Here is a 22,537-nt window from a genome sequence, read left to right on the forward strand (position 1 = left end):
ACAGCCTGCGGGATCTGAACTGTACTTCAGAGTGTCACTGGGGTGTGACCTACACCTCGATTGCCACGCCCACATTCTGAGCCTTTACTGTGAATCAGTCACGGCCATAAGGAGCCTGTGACCATGCAGATTCTTGGCTCTACCTGCAGAGAGAGAGGGGACTGCCGACATGTGGGGCGGGGCGTGCGTCCCAGGGGTCAACCCCAAGCCCTGGCTCTGCGGCTGTCCTGCTTACCTGCCCCTCTGCTTTCCTCTGGACTTTTTTCCTCTGGCCTCTCAGCTCTAGACTTGTACTGTCCATGACAGCAGCCCCTGGCCACAGGTGACTTTGGAGCATTTGAAATGTGGCTAATGTGACTGAGGAACTGAATTCTTCATTTTATTTCATTTTAAGTGAATTGTTTTAAATGGTCACATGTAGATGTTGGACTGTACATGTAAAGAATCTAATTCCCAAATCTTTTCTAATCAGAGTTTACTTATTAGTAAGAAATTTATCAGTAGAATTTATCATTTTTTTTCATTTTAAATATCACACGTTCAATATAATGATATAAAAAACGCACATGGGAGAAGAAAATAATTTGTAACTCAGTATCAAAAGGAAACAAAAATAAATGTATGCTGTACTTACATAGGCATCTTTGTTTTTTTGGTTTTTTTTTTTTTTTTTTTGGTACTGGGGATTGAACTTAAGTAGTGTGGTTGTTGGAGTGACAACCACACTACTTAAGAGCAGTGTAACCAACAACAAGCGGGGGCACTCGACCACTGAGCCACATCCCCAGCCGCATTTTGTATTTTATTTAGAGACAGGGTCTCACTGAGTTGCTTAGTATCTTGCTATTGCTGAGGCTGGCTTTGAACTTGTGATCCTTCTCCCTCAGTCTCCCAAGCTGCCGGGATTACAGGTGTGTGCCTTGCACCCAGCTGAAAAATTTTTTGATGTTATTTTTTTCAAAGTTTTCTGCTACACCCTTCTTCCCCTCTGCTTCAGGGACTCCAGGGATCCCTATATTAAGCATCTTGAAATTGTCCCATAGCTTACTTATGTGTAATTTGCCATTAACTCATCCAATTTTTTTTTTCAAGTCTGATATTTTAGTTCTTACCTCTTAAGAGTTCAGTTGGGGTTTTAAAAATATCTTCCAGGGTGCTATTTAACATTTGGACATGTGGAATATAGTAATAATAATGTAACAGTGGCCATCATTTTCCCTTTTCTGTTTATGGTAATATCTGTGCCAGGTCTGTTCTCTTCACTATGGTCATGTTTTCCCTGCCTCTCTCTCTGCCTGGTGACCTTTGATTGGATGGCAGACACTGAAAGTTTTTTTTTTAAATTGAGTCCCGGATATTTTGTGTTCTTTAAATCTTCTGAGCTGTGTTGTTCCAGGATGCAGTTAAGTTGTTTGGAAATGGTCTTTCCAGTCTTGCTTTTATGGTTTGTTAGGTGAGTTCGGAGCAGAGCTCAGGCTAGGGCTCACAGTTCCTCACTTCTGGCGCTGGTGGGAATTGGCACTGCCAATTGGCACTGTCTTGTGAGTAAACATCAGGCATTGTTCTTGCTCATCCTTCAGATGCCTGTCCCTGACCTTGATTAGTTCCCTCACATGCATGAGCCAGTCAGCACACTGCTGAATGCTCAAAGAAGAACCTTGGCCACATCTCTGGGTTTTTAATCTCTGCCATGTTCTCCTCCCTGATCTAGATGATAATGGGCTAGAATAGTAGGAATGAAAAACAAAAAGAATGATTCTATGAAACTGTTAAAACAAGTCAGTTAACCAACCTACCAATCAAGCAACCTGGGAGTGGCAAGTGAGAAGAGAATTGGAGCATGAAGCAGGGCTACTCAAAGTGTGGTCCTCAGACCAGCCCATAGGAGAGGAGCACAGAGGTGGAGGGTATTTAGGAAGTTTCGTAACAATTTGTCATGGTGACTTTGTGTCGATGATAACTATAATCGAGGCTTGGATTTTATGTTTCATTTTTCTATATTACTACATTTTATAAGAAAATAAAATCTGACAGGTGGAAATTAAAATAAAACAATCTCCAAACCAGGCCCTTTACCACAAATAAACCAAGAAGGAAGTAGTGACGTGGAGGATTTGGACGAAGAGGGAGATGACAGTGGTTGTGATTTTTAGCTCATGTAGCTTTCATATGAGGAAACTGAAGGTCATTAAAGGGACCCTGGCAATAGTAACTTAAGACAGATACTTCATAGGAGCTGGTTCTCTGCTGGGTTCCCGACTGTGATTCCCAGTTCTGCCCTGGCCCTACTCTATACCTTCTGCCAAAGAACCTGAAGGGGTTAGGTGACAGGCCAAGGTCTTCTTCTGGGAAGAGGCAAAGGTATGTTTGGACCCCAAGCCTGAGTACATTTCCACTTTCCACCTTTCTGCCATGTTCCCTGGCTTACCAAGACAGGTGAGCCTGCATAATCCAAGTTGGATATCCATTTCATTTGAGCTAAAGCAAGTCAGTTGGTTTCTTTCTGTTGCTTTATTATTAGCAATGCCTTTTAAGAGTTAACCTCCCCTGGAAATAGCTGTTTGAAGGAGTAGATGGGGTAGAATTTTGTGCTATAATGCAAATATTCTAGAGCCATCTGGACCCAAGCGGCCATCTAATACTTGAAATGTACTAGTTTAAGAACTGGAACTGAACTTTTAATCCAGCTTATATGCAGATAGCTTCGTGTGACTGGCAGCCACTGTAGGTAACAGGTAGAGGTTATTAATTGTGACAGGACAATAAAAATACAATGTAGATGATGATGTTGTGCTAATTTTTTACTTCCTTTTCTCAGGAAGTTTGATCATGATTGGGAAAACCCTGCATTTTTACTTGTTGGAGAGGTGATTTGGGAACTGAAATTTGCGGTGAAGTTACAACTCATTTCTCTTTCTCAAAGGAAGGGGAAATAGTGGGTATTACTGTACGTCCAGTTTTACTTGTCACAGTAAATGGCTGGCCTCTCTGTGCCACCCTCGCTGTGTCCCTCATTAATCCACAGTGACTTTATCAGATGCTTTTTTTTTTTTTCTTTTTGACTGAAGGTTCCCTGAAGGGAAATATAAAATATTTATTCACTGCATCCATGGAAAGTGTCTTTTGTAGTTGATTCTCTGTGCGCTTATCAGTTAATATTTCATACACCAGGTTATAATAGGAAAAGGACAATCAGGAATCAGGGTGACTCTGAAACTAGAATTTTAAAAATCTAACTCTGACAGTTCTACCCTAACATTTTTTTGTTGTTGTTGGAGGCTAATTATCTAGGCCATAGTCTAGGTCTTAGAACTTTGATTTGACCAAGATGAATTGTATCAAATGGAAATGCTGGTTCAGAGACAGGCCTGAGGGGTAGTCTAACTCAGTGGTCCCCAGGGTGGACAGTACTGGACTTTGCCCTGCCATGACTTGGGTTCGAATGTCAACATTTTTTAGTTTTAGCTATGTGGGTAAGTTCAGCTGACCTCTTTTAGTTTCCTTGTTGGCAAAATGAAGATTCACTAAAGCGCCAGCATAATACAGTCAGTGAGGTTCAGATGCTAAAATGCAGAGGCACAATATCAGAAGATTGATGAGCTGGCCTCATCCCGCCTCCTCTGTCAGCCATGAGTTCTCAGTGGGTTGTGCAGCCCCAGTCCGTCCTGGTTCAGGCTGTGATTTGGTGCCACCGAGTGGTGGTTAGGTGCTATAACGTAGATGTTAATGAGGATCTTCTGGATCCTGTCCTTGATGGAACTTTCAGTCAAGTGGCAGCAGTGCCAGGGATTTCTAGGCTAGTTGGTGTCTGTTTCATTGGCGAGATCTGGAGTGATTTAGCATGGATTTAGTTCATGTCTTGTCTCCCTCCCTTCTTCCCTCCCTCCCTTCCTTCCTTCCTTCATGATAGTGGGGATAAACCCAGGGATGCTCAACTACTGAGCCACATCCCCAGCACTGTGTTTTTCTTTCATTCTTCTCAAGGCCAGGTTGCTTGCTGTTCCCTGCCTGGCCTCACCCTTCAGTGTGCCTTTTCTCCAAAAACTATACAGATTTTAGTCTGTTTACAGGTGGAAGATGGGAGCCAGTCACCAATCATATTATATCCAAATGTGTGTCCTCACAAGGAATTTTTACACACTTGAACATGGTACTTAAGTGTGATATGATGTAAGTAAAGGGGTCAGTACATAAAAACTCCTTAAATAATGAAAATTCTCTTCTCCATCCTCTGGTAGGAAGAGAGAAGCGGGATTCTGCATATAGGTGTGTGTTTAGAGAGCATTACATCATGGTGGATGGCCCTGTGGTGTACTTTATCAAGCGTGGGCTTCAGTCCCAGATCTGAGTTCCCAGCCTGCCCACCCCGAACTTGGGTGAACCTCGATTTCCTTACTTATGAAACAAAGACATTTAACACTTAAGTGTCCTGTTGTGGGCCGGGGGTATAGCTCGGTAGTAGAATGCTTGCCCAGCAGGTGTGAGGCCCTGGGTTGGATCCTGAATAAACAAACATATTTTTGTGAGGAGACAAGGAAACCCTAAAAGTTGGGAGTGGTTTTCGGGAGTGATTTCGAAGCATAGCCGGACTTTGTATCCTTGTCCTGCTCCATGATACCAACACCGTGGCATATCATATTTCTGCCGCACACTTTGGTGATCATTTTTTTTTAAGGCCACTGGTTTAAATCTAAGTAAGTATTTAAATATTTATCCATATTTCTTATTCCTTTCCAAAGTTGAGTCCCAGATAGCCCCACTGAGTCAGGGATAAACGTTTTAGAGTTTTTCCTTCCAAGGAGAGTCAATCACCTTATGCTCTCATCAGTTGTTTAGAAGAATATGCAGTGATGGTAATCCCCAGCACTTAAAGTTGATCTAGTAGGTGAAAAAGCCCGATAGTCCGTGTGTGAGCATGCTGGAGGACTCAGTGCTTTGCATGTTGAATAATTTCTTTGGTGATTTTTGTAGTAGAGGTCATCTTCCCCCTATTAAAACCAAAAAATGGTTTCCTGCTCAGATTTCTTAGCACTTCCTAGTCCCCATTCCTGGAAGCAGTCGGCTCCTCTCACATTGCATGAGGGGGCTCAGCCCGCTCTGGGAAGTCCAGTGTGAGTTTCTGGTGTCCTCCTGGCTCCCTCTAGTGGTCCCATCCGAAACTGCAGCCCCTCTGCCTCCGCTCTTCAGAACAAGATTCATCTCTGTGGGAAGTCTTGGATTTTAATTGCAATCAACAATGTGTGACCTGTTTTTTCTTCTGGTTGTGAAACTTTCAAACTTTATGATTATGTAGTCTTTTTCTGTCCTTGTCACTTTGCTCTTGGGAATGGATTGAGGGCAGGAGATCAGCTCTTACCCAATTATCTTTTTTTGGGGGGGGTGGGGGTGGGGGTACTGGATTGAACCTAGGGACGCTTACCCCTGAACCATATCCCTAGCCCTTTTTATTTTTTTATTCAGAGACAGGGTCATGGTCTCTGAGCCCCATCCCACCCCCTATTTCATTCAGTTTTCAGTCTTTTTGAATCATGCAGAAAGCTGAAGATTTCCTTCCAGTTATTGGTCTTCATACCTCCTTTGTGGTTTATCTTTCCCCATTCTTTGCCCGTTTTTCATATAGCGCTATTTATTGAGTTATTTGCATATTAAGGTGAAATCCTTTTCTGTCATGTAGTGTAGATGTTTTCTTTCGTTGGATATCATCTTTGGTTGTAGTGTTTTATCTACAGGGTGTATGTGCGCGCATGCACATGTGCATGTGTGTGTGTTTAGAACTACAGGAAAGTATGGTGGGAAATAACCCTTATTTACCTATCACCCAGATCGCACAGACACTTACACATTGTCATTTTGGTTCTGTATATTTTTATAAGGGATGTAAAATATTATAGATGATGAAAATCCTCTTGGTAGCCCTTCCCATCCCATCCCTTGCTTCCCCCGGGGCCAGCTGCTGTAATGGATTGAGTGTGGCTCCTTCCAGTCCCAGTGTCCCTACTGTTTCACATGCACAACTGCCAGTAAAACACATCTAGTGCTAGTTCACGTGTGTGTGCTTGAACTTACAGATGTACTGTCATATTGATGTATGTTTGGAAAAATTGCCTTATTTGTAATTTTCGTTCAATTAATAATGATGCGTATAGATCTAGCTCCTTCACATTGACTGCTGAGTAGTATCACATCCATTGAATATAATTTCAAATTCTTTCTCAGTTTGTTTATCAATTCTTCTATTTTGGGAAACACGGAAGACACTTCTCGTTTTTCTGTAAGCAACTTTGCATGAACATCTGCACGTACGCCTCCTTTTTCGCATGTGGGGTTCTTCTCAAGGGCAATGGACTATAGGTTATAGGAATTTTTAGCTCTTGACAAATTGTTCTCAGGGTTGTCCCAGTAGACCTTTGCACTAGCATCACCATGACGTGTTGTCGGATTTAGTCATTTTTGTGAATCTGTGGGAGTGAGATAGAATCTGTGGCCTTAATTTGCATTATCCTGATTGCTGGTCGGATTGAACATCTTTTTATTATATTGTAGATATTAGGTTTTTATTAATAACCTTGCCTATTACCCAAGGTTTAACAGGTTTTCTTTTCTATACTCTTTCTTTTCCTTTTGCTCATTTTACTTTTTCTTATTGATTTGTTAGCCTTCTTAGTATGGTATATATAAAGAATGTTTATCATATGAAGACATAAAGAATCATTCTTTACATGATATATGTGTATGTGTATATATACATACTATAGGTAGAAAATAATTATATGTGTGTGTATATATATATATATATAGATAGATAGATGTATAGATGTATATATATATATAATTATTTTCCTTCTGGACTGGGGATTCAATTCCAGGACACTTTATCACTGGCTACATCCCTAGTCCTTTTTATTTTTTGAGACAGGGCCTCTCTCCATTGCTGAGGCTGGCCTCAAACTTGCTTATCCTCCTGCCTCAGCTTCCTGAGTCACTGGGATTACAGGTGTGCATCATATAGCGCCTGGCTATGTTTTAGGTATCAATACCATCCATCTTGGATATAGTGTAGTCATCTTCTGATCCGTGTCTGGCCTTTCCAGTGCAATGCTTACTGCACTCTTGAGATCTTTGCTAAACCCTTCTAGTGTGGAGCTGGCTGGAAATCAGTGATACCCTCAAGGAATGCAGCCTCTACTTGAGAGTATTAAAAGTTCTCTGGGAACCAGTAGCAGGGTTGGGAAGCATTGAGGCAACTCTAGATCTGACAACAAATAGCACAGCTCAGAAAATCTGTAGACTGAGGAAGGGCAGGGCCTTCTGGAGAGGAGATGTACAGGGCCACAATCCATCTGGAGGTGTTTGATTTTGTAGTGAAGGTTATTTCCTCTGTTATGGCTTTTCCTCTGTGTGAATGTTCTCAGGGTCCTTCCTGAGATCCGCCAAGCCTCTGTCTACATCCCTTCTTCATGTGCCCTGTGCGGCTGTGCCTGCTCTGGGCAGCACGAGGCAAGGGCAGTTTGTCCAGGGCTTTTTCTGAGTCTCATTGCTGATAATATTTGGACATTGGAGATTTTGTTTTCATGTTGTAGCTTGATTTTATTCCGTGCTGAGAATTCACTCAGCTTCAGTACTGAAAATGCACCCAGATCTGCCAGCACAGCTGAGGAGCCATCTGGGGTCTCCATAAAGGCCCTATGTGCCTGCACCACCATTGTGTTTTTTGGTACCAGGGATTGAACCCAGGGGTGCTTAACCACTAAGCCACATCCGCAGCCCTTTTTTTTTTTTTTTTTATGTTTTATTGAGTCTCAGAGTCTCACTGAGTTGCTTAGTGCCTTGCTAAATTGCTGAGGCTGGCTTTGAACTTGGAGTCCTCCTGTTGTGGCCTCCTGAGTTGCTGTGATGACAGGCATGCGCCACTGTGCCCGGCTCCATTGTGTTTTCTTACATACCACTAAAGGGGTAATTAAAGTATGTTGGTCTTGTCAGTTTTTTAGCCTCATGGAAACCGAAGTCACGTCTAAGGAGTCAGGATGCTTTTGAATTTTTCCCACTCCCACCCACCACATTTAGATCAAGAGAAAACAAAAAAATCCTTCCAACAGTGTATGTTTTCTACAACTCAGAAGAAATAAAGTTAACCAATTTGTAGAATTCCCTGGTAGGTTGTCACAAGCATCCCCCGGAGAACATGTCAAAGTGGCTGTCATAAATATTGGCGTGCTGGCTGCCGTGGTGGTGCATAGCTGTAATCCCAGCAGCTCAGGAGGCTGAGGCAGGAGGACCACAAGTTCAAAGCCAGCCTCAGCAACTTAGAGAGGTGCTAAGCAACTCAGTGAGACCCTGTCTGTAAATAAAATATATTTTTAAAGGCTAGGCATGTGGCTCAGTGGTTAAGCACTCCTGGGTTCAGTCCTCGGTACCAAAAAAAAAAAAAAAAAAGCCAGTGGGAAATGGCAGCTTCATAAGACACTGTTGCCGGCACCCCACTCCAGTGTGTGCCTCTGTCCTCCTGTCGCCTGAGGTTTCTGACTTCTTTCTAAGCAGAGAGGAGGTCCAGAAGGTGGGCATAGGATGATTCCCTCAGCTCTCAGGGCTTCATACCAAATGGCAGCTTCCAGGGGACCCTTCCTTTGGTCTCAGCCTGCCCATGGCTGAGAATCATGGCATCTTTTAGTAACTGGAAACTTATTGGCAGTTGGCATTTCCTTTTTTTTTTTTTTTTTTTGGTACGTGTGTTTATTTCTGTTAAAAAAAAAAATGGATATCGCCTTTCCTTTCACTCTGTTCTCATTGCACAGTAGCATTTCTCTTTTTACGCTGTCTTTGTGTTTTTTACCTTAGGCCGGAAGCTGAGAGGAAAAGCCTTTTATTTTGTCAACGGCAAAGTGTTTTGTGAGGAAGACTTCCTGGTGAGTATGTCACCCAGCTTCCCCTCCCTGTGCTGGCCAGAGAGGCACAGGGCCAGGAGCCTGGGGGGACCCAGACAGTAGGAGGTGGGTTCTCTGCACTGCTCAGCTCTGTTGGGAGGCCATACTGCTGGACAGAGAGGCCCTGGCTATCTTCTGGAGATGCCAGGGTAGCCCTTATTCCTGGGGTGATACTCCGAAACTCCTCTTTGAGAACCTCTGCATTTAGGAATTCAAGCTCTTTACATAAATCCTGGCACACAGTAGGTGCCCAGCACAGCTGCTATTAGGGTGGTGGTATTAGTAATTTTAGTGGCTTTTGTGGCAGAAGATAGCTCTGACTCAGTGTATGGCTGTGTTGTTCTCGGGTAAAATGACAGATTCCTGCCCAGAGTGACACATCGTTCTCATAAATTGCTTATGGTTCTCTGGTCTGGTGGGAAAGTGGCTGATTCATCCACCCAGCCTGGGTTTGACTTGTTTTCCCTTTCTTCTGCAGTACTCTGGCTTCCAGCAGTCTGCTGACAGGTGTTTTCTTTGTGGACATCTGATCATGGACATGGTGAGTCAGATCAGCAGAACAAGATCATAGCATCTTGGGAGGAGGAGGCATTTGCCGGGAAAAAAGAAATTAATAACTGAGCACAGTGCTTATTATCTTGATTGGTGGCCTCGGCTGGTTTTATTAAAAGAAGTCCCGGTGAAGTGCAGCCTGCTTCCCTAATAGAACCCACGTTGTTGGCTTTTGTAATATTTGCAGCTTTAATCATTCAGACTGCACAGTGTTGATTCTGATCTTGTTCTCTCCTTCACTGAACTGTTTGGATCACATTGGCCCTCTGATTTCTCTGTGATCTGGTGGCATTTCAGGTACATGCCAAATGCAGCCTGGTTTTACTGCAGAAATCTCAGCTAACTTGAAGTTGAGTGCAGAAAATCAGTTGAATAGGGTTGTTTTTTTCCCCTGTATTCAGTCCAGCTCAAGCTCCTAAGACAGGTTTGGGGGCCTGTCATTAACTTCCCAGACAGTAGAATTAGGCCCTGGTTGTATGTGTTCTATTTCTTGTTTGGCTGCTGGCTCTCAGAGCTCACCTTGGGCTCTCTGAGCTTGCCCTTGTCTCTTCAGTAAGGACAGTTTTTCCCTAGGGGGTTGGGTTGTGAAGTTAGTGAATACAGGGATTGAATCGTTCACCACTGGAAACCTGCCTTTAAGAATGTCTTTAATTTACTGATCATAGGAAATGATTGTGTGATATACTTTATTTGGAAAGCATTAAATTCCTCTCTCTCATGATCCATCAACTCCATTCTGGAGAAGAGAATGGCCAATCATTACTCTTTTTTTTTAACCTTTTTATTGAGAAGTAACTCAGAGTGAAGTGTGCAAATTTTGGGTGTGGCTGATGAATTTTTTACATGTGTACCTGCCCACATAATCACCACCCAGATAAAGATACATGACATTGTTTGAACCCCAGAAAGTCCCTCTTGCCATCTTCCACTTGAGATCCTATTCCCACAGTGGCGACTGCTGTTTGGCTTCCATTGCCACTAATGTTTTGCTGGTTCTGAAACATCATAAAAGAAGCATTGTAGAACATAGATGCTTTCGATGTTGATGTGTTTCATTTTTGTTTTGGGGGGGGGGTACTGGGGATTGAACTCAGGGCCACTCTATCACTGAGCCACATCCCCAGCCCTATTTTGTTTATGTAGAGGCAGGGTCTCACTGAGTTGCTTAGTGCCTTGCTGTTGCTGAGGCTGGCTTTGAACTCAAGATCCTCTTGCCTCAGCCTCCTGAGCTGCTGCCATTGCAGGAGTGCTCCACCATGTCTGGCGAGCATAGAAGCTTTTGAATCTGTCTTTCCTCACTTAGGGATGTGTTTTTGGTCCTTCATTTATTTTTGTTGCAAGGTAGAATCCCATTGTATGGAATTGATGGGAATTGGGGTGTTTTCTTTTTCTTTCTTTTTTTTTTTTTTTCATGCATGATGCTGGTGGGAACTCTCTTGTGCATCTTTGATGGATGTAAACACTCATTCTGCTGGTTATATACTAACATTCATAAAACAACAGCGAACAGAGTCCTCACTATTCATGAAGAATGCCTGTGGCCATGAAGTATTGATACATTGCACCAGAGCTTAGCCTGCTTAGCCATGTCCTCACTAGTGGCCAGGGCCTTCCTAGGGAACAGGGCCTTCTACCTATTTCCTCAGGGGGAGGCATGTAGGAGCCATGTACCTTCCCCAGTTGCCTGCCAGACTCTGTAGGGCTCCATTTCTTCTGCAGAATGTGTCTTGTTTTTAGAGTTCTTCTGACAAACCCACTGCATATAAGGTCAACATTGTCCAAATAAATGAGTACTATTATTCCCTGTTCCTACTTATAGGTGTCCTAAGTCTTCTTGGGCCTTAAGTTATATCATTTATCTATTGCTGCATGATAAACTACCCCAAAACTTAGAGGTTTAAAACAACAGTGTTTTATTATTTATCATGATACTGTGGATCAGGAATTAGGTTGGGGTTCAGCAGGGTGATTCTTCTGCTCTCCATGACATTGGATAGAGTCACTTAGCTTTGTTCAGCTGGTGGCACACTTGAACTGGAGCCTCTGAGATGACCTCTCACCCCTAGGCTACTCCCCATGTGGACTCTGATCTTTTTGTAGTTTGGTTCAGGCTCATAAAAGGTAGAGGAAGGGGCTGGGGATGTGGCTCAAGCGGTAGCGCGCTTGCCTGGCATGCGTGCGGCCCGGGTTCGATCCTCAGCACCACATACAAACAAAGATGTTGTGTCCGCCAAGAACTAAAAAATAAATATTAAAAAAAAAAAAAAAAAAGGTAGAGGAAGCAGAAGCTGCCAGTTCTCTTAAGTCCCAGACTCCAAAATCTCAGGACATCACTTCTTCCTTATTCTGTTGATCAAATGAAGTCACAGGCCAGTCCTGATTGGGGAGGGGAGTATTCTCCATTTCTTGATGTAAGGGTCAACATATGCATCTAGGAAGGGGAGCACTTGATTTGGGGAGATGGTTTTCTACTCTAGGGGATCATGGAAGTTGGACCTGCAGTCTCCTAGGTCTTTTTGAAGACTCAAAACCTCTTGGTGAACATCTGTCTGGTAGTAAGACTGGATTTTAAAGACAGAACCCTTGACTGCTGCCAAGAATTTTAATAACACACTGAAAGATTTTTTTCAGATACCACTCTTATTTCTATAGCAGAGCTTCAACGGTCCAACTCTGTATAAATTGTTCATATCCCTCTTTGTTAATAAAGGGGTATATTCTGGAATAGGACATAGTCTTACATACCAGAATTATTACAGCTAGCCAAGATGGAATGAAATAACTTTTTTTTTTTTTTTTTTTTGCAGTCTTGCTTTAGGCACATCATGGGTTCAATTAATTTAAGGATCTCTTTCTACCAAGGCAGCATTAGTCTGGAGGAAATGCATTCCAAGGCCCAAATTGCCAAATGGACTTTGGAAGCCCAGCAGTTGTTCTTCCTCTTTGGCAGTTTACTATGGATCCAGAGGGGCCTCTGAGGTAGTGAAACCCAGGAGGGAATGAGGAAGTGTGAAAGCTGAGCTTTCAGAGGTGAGCTAGCAGAGCACAAAGTCCACCTCTTGCCACTCTGGCTAGAGTGTGTGCAGTGTAGAATTATCTGCTTCCAGTGCAAGGAGCTGAAACATGATATGTCTTTCCCAGGGTCTCACAATGTCCCTTTTCTTCAGCCTGTGTGAGGTTTCCTTCATGGCTTCCACTGCCAGGGACAGGTGGCCGCCTGTACAGTCTCTGCACATGGGTGTTTGTGAGCTCCCTTACTTGTATAGATTGTTTTTGCTGTTTTGTGGCCCAGGTAATTGCAGAGACAAATCTCTCGAGTCAGTGAAGTTGCTTTCAACTATAAATTACAGGAGAACACAGACTTATTTTAACCAACGATTCCTTACCTTAGCATGCATCAAAGTCATCTTATTAAAATACAGAACTTACCCCACAGTTTCTGATTCAGGAAGTCCAGGATGGAGTCTGAGGATATACATTTTTACTAGGTTCCCAGGTAATGCTGAAGCTGTGGGTTCAGGGACCACACTTTAAGAACCTCTGATTTAGCCGTGAGGTTTGGAGATAAGGGGTCCCAGGGTGAGTTAATTCAGCTCCTTGCTGATCTCCCCAAGGTGTTCTTTCTGTACCCACCCTCCTCCCCTTGTCTGTGTCCTGGTTTCAAGATGGTGTTAGCAGTTCCAGGTGTCATATCCAGAGCAAACGATGCTGAGAAGAAGGAGCTTTGTGGGTATTTGTCTTCATTGTGTTTAAAAACAGCTGCCACCAGGGGACTTTGCTTTTACACTTGGATGTGAGATAACCGGGAGGCTTGAGTTGGGGCTTCTTGATTACCATACTGCGGAGTCACACCACATGTGAGGAGCACCCAAGAAGCTAAAGTTAGAAGGTTTTTCCCCCAAATGGCCGTTTCCGGTAGAATTACCTTTCATTTTCTCATGTAATTGCCGCTTGCCAAATTGGTGAGGAATCCCTCTGTGCCTCAGCTTTGCATCATTTCCTGCTTCTCTGTGGTGGCTTTTGGCCCTGGGATTGGCTCAGCCCTATCTCAGCATACCTCTCTAGGAAAGAGTTTCCTGCTGTGGGTGGGGATTGGAAAAGAGTCCCCTTAATTCCCTCCCTGCACAGCAACCTTGAGAGGTTGCAGGAGAAGGATTCTGATGGATCCACTCCTGTCCATACATATAAACAGACCAGCCCTCCCATCCCTGGGCTCCCTTGACCTCCATCCAGGTGAAACTCTTGGGGGAGCCTGCTCCATGTTGAGTTCCCGCCAGGTGGCTGGGCTGACGAGATGAGCTGGGTTCAAAGTTGCTGGCTGCGGCAATAAACTAAGAAAACAGCGAAGAAACCACACAACACACGGACGTGAGTTTCTAAGATCAAGGGTAGGATGGCTCTTTGACCTTAAGGATCAGCTTCATGCTGGACAGCACTGGAAAGAGAGCATGCACCTGGAATCTCTCTATTTCATAGGAGGGACACATAGAGGAGCTTCGATGGAATGTTCTTCACCAAATAAAGCAGGAGATAGGGTTTCAAAGGTGGAGTCTTGCTTTGTGATGTCTTGTGGTCAGCAGATTGATTGACATCTTGGCAAGTTACACCCATTTCAGGAGCTCTGTGGGATCCCAGGCAGAACAAGAGAAAAGGTGCATTTACATCACACAGCCCAATCAGCATGCAGCGCCAGACCCATCCCCTCATATATCTCCAATGTGCACACACACACAGCCCAAGGATGATGGATGGCTTGTGACATGGAGTGACTGAACATGTGACCCCTCCTCCCAGAGCACTTCTCTCTCTCCCACTGTCCCTTCCTTCCCTGGAATTCCACTAAGTCTCTGCCTCTCCTCCTTTGTGCCCCCAGATCCTGCAGGCCCTGGGGAAGTCCTACCACCCTGGCTGTTTCCGATGTGTGATCTGTAACGAGTGTTTGGACGGGGTGCCCTTCACCGTGGACTCGGAGAACAAGATCTACTGTGTCCGAGATTACCACAAGTAAGGAGGGAGGGAGCAGACGGGAACCATACACGTAGGCCACACTGATCTCAGCAGAGAGTGGAAACAACCGTGATTATAGTAGCTTGTACCATTTGTCCAGAGTCAGCAAAAGCTTAATGGCTTTGAGGGTACAGCATGGACCCTGGGAGGTCAGTAGATGCCAGCAGATAGGAACTGGTTGAAACATCTCTTTAGTGAAAAAGTAGAACAATGTCAACAAACCCTGTAACCAGCTTCCTGGTCTCGGGAGGACTCCACCAAGCTACCAAGTCCTGTGGCTCCAGCTTTATCTAACTTTGCCAGGTACCAAGTCAGGGTTGGTTTCTACCACACTGGGTTTACTGGGCTGTACCAGGCATCACAAAGGGAGCGAAGAGCCAGGTTAGTCTTTATTCAGATGTCCTTGTTATAGCTGGGAACAATCCCAAAGCAACACTGAAGCGTGTCCCACAGAGCTGTGATCCACATTCTTCCGGTGAGGGCTAGAGGAATGTGCCAGGGAAGCCTGGGCAAAAGGTGGCTCCTCGCAGCCTCCTGGTGCCAGCCTTATTCGGGGCCTCGCCTCCTAGAAACAACACAAGTACATTTTTCTGCTTCTTTGTTTTTCCCCAGGGTATTGGCCCCCAAGTGTGCAGCTTGTGGGCTTCCCATCCTTCCACCTGAGGTAAGATGCTTTCTCACACATGTTCCTGGGTCTTCTAAGACCTGGGCATCTCCCTTGGGTCAGTCACAAGATTCTGTGTCCTGTCCTTATACCTTTCAGAATCCCAATTCTGAGACAAAGAGCATTGCTCCCTTTCTCGTGGCCTGGCTTTCCCAGCCCCATGCCCTTCGTGTGCCTGTTCATCCCACCACCAGATCTAACTCCCCTACTTGATGCTTAGATTAGCAGATGAGCAGAAAAGCTTTTCTTTTTTTCATTTAAAAAAAAAAAAATTAAATGTCCCTGTTGGCCTTTTTGTTCTCTGTTGACTCGGGTGCTCCACAAGGTGATATTGTCCCTCCCACTTCCTACCTCCTCAGCGAATTCTTTCTCCTTCAAGTGTTAGTTTTCACTGCAGCTCTGTGTTACCCCAGGACACTCTCTGCTCCCCACTCCATGGCCCTTGGCATCCACTGGGCCCTTAACTGGCCTTTTCCACATGTCTTGCTTTTCTTTGGGCTCAGGGCTCCGATGAGACCATCCGTGTCGTGTCCATGGACAGAGACTACCACGTGGAGTGTTACCACTGCGAGGTAGGCCCCTCCCTCGTGGCTCCCAAGCCCATCTCAGAAGTCCAAGAGGAAAGCCACTTAGGTTACTGAGGGTCGTGAGGTTATGGGTAAGGTCTGCCCTCTAGAGCTAACGTGGGAGCAGACGGGGAAGATACGGGTGCTCGGGTGTGAAGGTCTTGATCATTTTCTGCACATCCAGAACTGGCAAGTTCTGAAACCTAAGCTGTTTTCCCTGGTGCTGCAGAGCTAGGAGGGTCAGTTGGAGTGTGGGTCTCAGGTTTTGTGTGGGGACCAGATCATCAGACAGGTGTGTGGTTGAGGGAAGAGACTCCCTTTCCCTCCAGCACACAGGCTTTTCCATCTGCCAAAATCTCCTTTCTGAGCTATGCCCTGGAAATCATGAAGAAACCCCTCTTGGAAACAGGCATGTATGGAGGCCAGTGGAGGCTCACCTGCCCCATGTCATGTGCCAGGCTGAATGAGCCACTAGTGTGCCTAATGATTGCCAGGGAAGCCAGAGGTCCCCTCTCACCAGCCCCCATGAAGGCTGACAGTGGGATTCCCACAGGAGATGAGGTTCATTTCGTGATACTGTTGCTGGGGAGGGCAGGGAGCGTAGGTGACACACATCGAAGAACTGAAGGAACAGGTGGGACGCATGGCCAATGATACCCCAGGTCCCTGGAGAAGAGGGTGAAGATGTTTGCTCAGCCATCCTCTCTGCCCATCCCAGACCAGCCTGTCCAGTAGAGATATAAGTGCCACAAGTTCAAGTTGGGTGGATCACTTCCAGTTTCCCAGTAGGCACATTTGAAATGTCTAAACAAGGAAGTGGGATCAATTTTTTTTTGGGGGGGGGCAGTATTGGAGATCAAACCTAGGGCCTATGCTTGCTAGCATTCTTACCACTGAGCTATATCACCACTCCTGGGATCAATAATTTTATTCAGCCTAGTAGATCTAAAAATATTATCATTTCAACGCGTAGTCAGTATAAAAAGTCATCCATGAGGTGATTTTTTCCATCCTTTTGTCCTGAGCCTTGGAAATCGGTGTGCATTTGCTCTGTCAGCACATGCTCTTTCCAGCCAGCCCTGTTTCAGGTGCTCTGTAGTGACCTGTAGTCAGTGGCATCCAGATTGGACAGGTCTTACTGGGGAAAGCTAGGAAACAGTGCCCCCTGCTGACTGGGGATGGTGGCCTGGTGTCAGTCTCGCCGTCTGTATCGTTCTGCTTTCATTGGACATTCTTGCCTTGTCCCCCAGGACTGTGGTCTGGAGCTCAATGATGAAGATGGTCACCGCTGCTATCCCCTGGAGGACCACCTGTTCTGTCACTCGTGCCATGTCAAGAGGCTGGAGAAAGGCCCCTCGTCTGCAGCCCTCCACCAGCACCACTTCTAGCCAGAGCCACTCCCGGAACTCCTGGTGGGGGTGAGGGGCCAGGGCTGCACAAGGAGACATCTGTCCTTTACTTCTGGTGGTCCCTGGGGTGGGAGGAGAACGGGTGGGTGAGTTCCTGCACGTGTGGGGTTCCTTTCTTTTAACCAGGGAGGTGGGTGCACTACCTGTCCGCTGTATGTATTTCCTAAGTGCTTTTCTCCTTGTCACGCCCTCGTCAGGTGACTCGGAAAGCCACTCCACTGTGTGAGCCAACAGTTCCCGCTTCAGGAGGAGAGTTTTGTGTTGATCACATTCCCAGGGTGTCCTGAAGTGACAGCTCAGCGGCCAAGACATTCAGCCCTTCCCCTCCGATAGGAAGGTGCCTTCACCCGGTCACCCCTTCATACATGTGCACCTCCAAGGCAGGATCGAAGACTGCTTTCCACCCCAGATTCAGTACTGCTGAGAGTGGCTGCAAACTTTAATCGCCTTATGGCAAGAAGGAAGCTCTAATCCGTGCTTTGCGTCCTGAGAAGTATTTGCTTAGTACATCAGAGCCCAGGTTCCAGACACGGGAGCCCAGGCTCCTCCTTGGGCTCTCACGGCATTCTGTGCCCCTGCCAGTCCTCACTCTCTTAAGGCAGCGTGTGATATTTGGGGGCCCCATGGAGGCTTGCCCTGTCCCTGTAAAACATGCTTTGGGAGAAGACCTTGGTGCAGGCACCAAGTCTCTTTTGCCCACCTATTTGTGTTTTGTTTTTTTTTTTCCCAGAGCTCTGGAGAGTCTGTGACTTTGGAGCCATTCCTGCAAGGAAGTCTCTGGATCCCATGTGGGAACATGTCTGGCACCTATTTTAGCTAATTTAACGAAGGCCTTTTTGAAAGTCCTGCCCACATTGCAGAGAGAGAACTCCTTAGAAGCAGGGAGAGTTTTTGTGTGTGTGAGATCTGTGAGCTGGCATGGCAGGCAGTGCTTCTGGGGTGAGTTAATATATTTACTTCAGGGCTTTCCTTCTGGGCACAGACATTATGTTTGAAGAAACCAACATAAGGTACACTGCTTTGGCCTATTTTTTTTTTTTCTTTTAATTGTTTCTGTCCACTTTTAGTCTTTCACACACACAAAAATACCTCACAGATAGAGCTTCACCAAATTGCATTTTTACGAGGGATTTGGCCACCACACTGGACTCAGATACCTCCTTGGGTGTGTGAGGAATCACTGGCTTCACATGTCAGACTCCAGCTGGTCAGGGTAGTGTGATCATAACTAAACAGCAGCTGGGAATAGAGCTGATGGAAATTCAGCACTATGGCCTTATGCATTTCAGCATACTGGCTCCCAGGCGGCCAGAGCTGGAGGAGGACCACACACTGGCAAGATTTCAAGATCACCTGAAAATGCAAAATTTGCCCTCCAAGTCACTCCGAGGCTGCTGAGGCCAGAGGATAATTCGAATGGGAGAAGCTTATAAAAAAAAAAGACTGGTTGCCATTTGCCCTCTTCTCCTGTGACGGGATTGCTGGGTGTCTCCCTGCTGCCAGCCAGAGCAGGGCATGGCTCTAGCCTCTGTACTCTGCAGAGTCCTATCCTCACACCCAGAGTGGGCTGTGGAGAGTGGTCAGTGGTATTGCTGGCACAAGTGAATGCAGACTGTTCACCGGGCCTGGCTCCACCTGTGGGCCATGTTTGGACTCATTGGCAGCCATTGTGGGTGAGAAGCACAGAATCAGCACCAGGGATTGTCTTTTCCATTTCCTTTGGCTAGATGGCACTCCTCAGTTCCTGGTCCCAGGCTGTGCCTCCTGAAAGCCCATGAATGCATGGGCCTATGGTGTGGACCCTGAGGCTGGGCCCCTCTCTTCTGAACAAGCCATCCAGCTTGGCTTTGGCAGGGCTGGTGGGGGAACAAAGTGAGCCACTAGGTCTTAACCTAGCTCTGTCCCCTAACGTTGGCCTTGCCGGCACACCTTTGCTCCACTTTTGAGTCAAGCAGAGTGAAGAAAATTGTGTTGGAATCACTATCAGAAGTAGCAGGGATTTGTTTGCAAATGGAATAATTAGTTTAAAACCCTTAGATTAATATTTTGAATGACATTTTTAAAGTGGCCTTGATAGAGGTATTTCAGATGTATTTGCAAATTCATTTTATGTTGTGGGAAAAGTACAATGATAATTTCCAGATGTCCTAGAAATCCTAGCAGTGGACTTCTGATTGTCCAGTCTCTGGAAAGGGCACTGGTAGGGATCTTGAATTAGTTTTGTCTGTCTCCATCTCAGGTCCTGGCATGAAAGCCATGAAGAGATGTTGGCCTATCTGTATTTTAAATAAATTATTGGTCCAATAGAACTGTAATGGGGTTGTATTTATGGGCATATAGGAAAAAAACATGATGAATAAATTTGCTTTGAAAGTTAGAGAAAATAACCTTTTTGGTTTCCTGGACAGTTCTTGGACTTTAGATAAAACAAGGAGGATGAAGGCCTGATCCCAGACCCCAAAGTGAGCCTCCATCCTTCTTTCTTGTGTCATTTCGCCTTGAGATGTTTTTGCACTCTATCTTGGTTCTCTCTTTTTCTCCATCTGCTCGCTTGAGTCAAAAGCAACCTGGGTGATCTATAAAAGTCTGATAACCCAGTTTGGTCTGTCATGTAGGGATTCTCTCTCATCCACTGTTTCTCCTCCCGAGATGGAGATCGTCTGCTTTGTTTTCTCTTCCTGAAGAAGGGCATTCCTTCCTAGCATGAGGCAGTGGATGGGGACTCCACGTCTCGGTTCCACTTCTCAGACTCCACTTCTCTCCACTTCTCAGTTATTGATATTTGAGTGTGCTGTCCTGCAACTGAGAACCTCTGAGGTTCTGCTTTTGAGTCCTGAGTGGCTGATAGAATAACCAAGGCACTCTGATCACCTTCAAGTGCTGTCCTTGCCTTGTTTCCGGGGGCCTGAGTCACACTTACAAGATGAAAAGCAGGATTGTTAGGACTTAAGAGAATTATTCGGAATTCACAGTCCATTGCGCTCCACTAAAGGCTGCTTTTATGTGCCCTTTCTATGCCCGTGTGAGTGCATGCTGCAAGGTTGATAGTACCTTGCAGAGAAAGGGTGTGGGACTCTACCCCAAATAGTGTTTGCTGAAGGCACTTATTAAAATCCTGTCAGCCAGGAAACCAAATTATTTTTGTACTTTCCTTTGCCAAGAATCAGTCCTAAGCCAGGAGGGGGCAGTGCATACCTGTAATCCCAGTGGCTTGGGAGGCTGAGGCAGGAGGATCATGAATTCAAGGCCAGTCTCAGCAATTTATCAAGGCCCTTAAGCAACTCAATAAGACCCTGTCTCTAAATAAAATACAAAAAAGGGTGGGGATGTGGTTAAGGGCTCCCTGCATTCAATCTTCAGTACACACTCCCCCCAAAAAGAATCAGTCCGAATTTCCTAGTTAGTATTTGAAGTAACTTTACAATAACAAGAACAACAACAAAATGAGTAAAAATGTACTAGTTATCTTTTGTGTTCTGAGCCAAAACTGGACAGATGTGGGAAATCTCCATATAGTTATGAAAGTCTTGCTGTATAGGAAAATTATTTTCCTCTGTGTGTCTTCTTTTACTATAAAATTATTCAAAGTATTGCAACGATACAACTGAATCAATTTGTAGGCTATTAAAGTGTTCTCCAACATAACAGTGTTCACTGGGCCTTTTCTGTGTGTGGAATAATGTGACAGTGTTGACAGTGTTTTTACCCCTGGGTTTTACCCTTTTAGAACTCTGGATTCTTTAAGTAACACACGAGTTTCAAGAGCCTGAGATTTTACCTTCTTAAAGCTAATAAATTAGCATGGCATGGTTTCCTGGATCCTGGCAGAAGTTATGGAACTTGCAGATCAGGACAAAGGACAGTTTATTACTAATAGCAATAGTAGTAGCCTGATTATCAGCATTTGGAATTGTTTACTGAGCCCTGTTTTCTACAGGGCTCCATTAAGAGGATCAGGCAATACCTGTACATGTGGTGGGTTGCATTACAAGGGGCACCAGATGCTTAGGAAACCCTGTCTTTTATAATGAGCATTGAGTCTGCCTGATCTTTGCTCTGGAGAGACGCAATCATTCACAACTGTTCACTGTACTAACATCCTTGAAAAGATAGTCTGGATCTAAGGGAGTCAGAGCCTATGCTCACAAGAATAGCGTTAGAATCTGAAAGGCCTTGGAGAATATCCCAAGTCCAAATGTGTGTTGATTTCTATGATGCAAATGTTCCTGTCACACCTAATTTCTTTCTACCAATATGGCACCCCAGAATCCACCCCAAAGTTGGGAGAAGATAACTTAGTTATGAGCAAGTATGAGTTAGCCTCATGCATCTGGGGGCTGAAGCAGAGAGGAAATCTGATCTGGTTCTAAATTCCAAGATTGCAACATAATAGCTGACATTAATTGTGGGAACCATGTCCCAAATGTTATTTGAAGGACTCCATATTCTCTATCATCCCTCATTTTATGAACATCTGAGAGACATGGATGGTGAAATAACTCTTCAGTGAGTGCTCAGTAAATAGCAGGACCAGTATGGCATCCCAAGTAGCTTCATGCAGAGTGGCCTATCTTGGCCACTCTGTCTGCTGAGGGGTTAATCACTTGTGCTTCAGTGTATTTATTCAGTAAAGCCACACAGTCCCTAAAATGGCTACGAGGAGCAGCTTATCACTGCTGTTGGACTCTGTTGTTTTCCTGTTGCTACTGTAGAGTCATTCCTCAAACTCGGTGGCTTAAAATAGCACAAGTTTGTTAAAATTCTGAAGAAATGGGTCCTCTGGGTTCACATCAAGGTTGTCGTAGATCTGCATTTGATGCAGAAGCACTGGGGGAAAATGCATCCTTGCCCATTTCCGGCTTCTCAAACTGCCGTGTTTCAGGGCTTGTGGTGGCACCACTCCAGCTCTGTAACTCTGCTTCTGTAGTCAGGCTGCCCATCTCTGATCACGCCCCCCCCCCTTATCATAATGACCTTTTTATTATATTGGGATTTTCCAAATAATCCCAAATAATCTTACTATCTCATGATCCTTAAGCCGAAATCCCCCCTTGCATTATTGGATAAGATATAGTCGTAGATCTTGAGGATTAGGGCATGGACATCTTGATGGACAGCATTATTCAGACTCCAACAGAATATGTTTTTTTGGCTGGGGATGTGGCTCAAGCGATAGCGCGTGCTCGCCTGGCATGCATGCGGCCCGGGTTCTATCCTCAGCACCACGTACAAACAAAGATGTTGTATCTGCCAAAAAAAAAAAAAAAAAAAAACCACTAAAAAATAAATATTAAAAAATTCTCTCTCTCTCACCTCTCTCTTAAAAAAAAAAAAGGAATATGTTTTTTTTAGGATGGAAATGAAAGTTTCCCTAGGATATTAGGTGCCTTTTATTCAAGCATTGTTAAAAGTGGGGTT

The 22,537-nt window shown here is 44.9% G+C and overlaps 1 protein-coding gene across 3 annotated transcripts in view; it reads left to right on the forward strand.

Moving 5' to 3' along the window:
• Positions 1–20,754, forward strand: part of Limd1 (LIM domain containing 1) — a 56,442-nt gene extending 35,688 nt beyond the window's left edge. The window contains exons 1-8 of one of the 3 annotated variants that reach the window (XM_077796295.1): positions 2,267–2,361; positions 8,836–8,903; positions 9,400–9,462; positions 14,347–14,477; positions 15,093–15,144; positions 15,648–15,716; positions 16,961–17,128; positions 17,317–20,754. In XM_077796295.1, coding sequence (XP_077652421.1) covers positions 9,454–9,462; positions 14,347–14,477; positions 15,093–15,144; positions 15,648–15,716; positions 16,961–17,098 — 399 coding nt within the window. In that variant the 5' untranslated portion in view covers positions 2,267–2,361; positions 8,836–8,903; positions 9,400–9,453 and the 3' untranslated portion in view covers positions 17,099–17,128; positions 17,317–20,754. Of the gene's footprint in view, positions 1–2,266; positions 2,362–8,835; positions 8,904–9,399; positions 9,463–14,346; positions 14,478–15,092; positions 15,145–15,647; positions 15,717–16,960; positions 17,129–17,316 lie in introns of those variants that run through there. The other 2 variants (XM_026389849.2, XM_026389848.2) reach the window with 2 other exon arrangements.
• Positions 20,755–22,537: the final 1,783 nt, after the last annotated feature.

Source organism: Urocitellus parryii, chromosome 3 (assembly GCF_045843805.1).
Source record: "Urocitellus parryii isolate mUroPar1 chromosome 3, mUroPar1.hap1, whole genome shotgun sequence".
NCBI classification, from domain to species: Eukaryota; Metazoa; Chordata; class Mammalia; order Rodentia; family Sciuridae; genus Urocitellus; species Urocitellus parryii.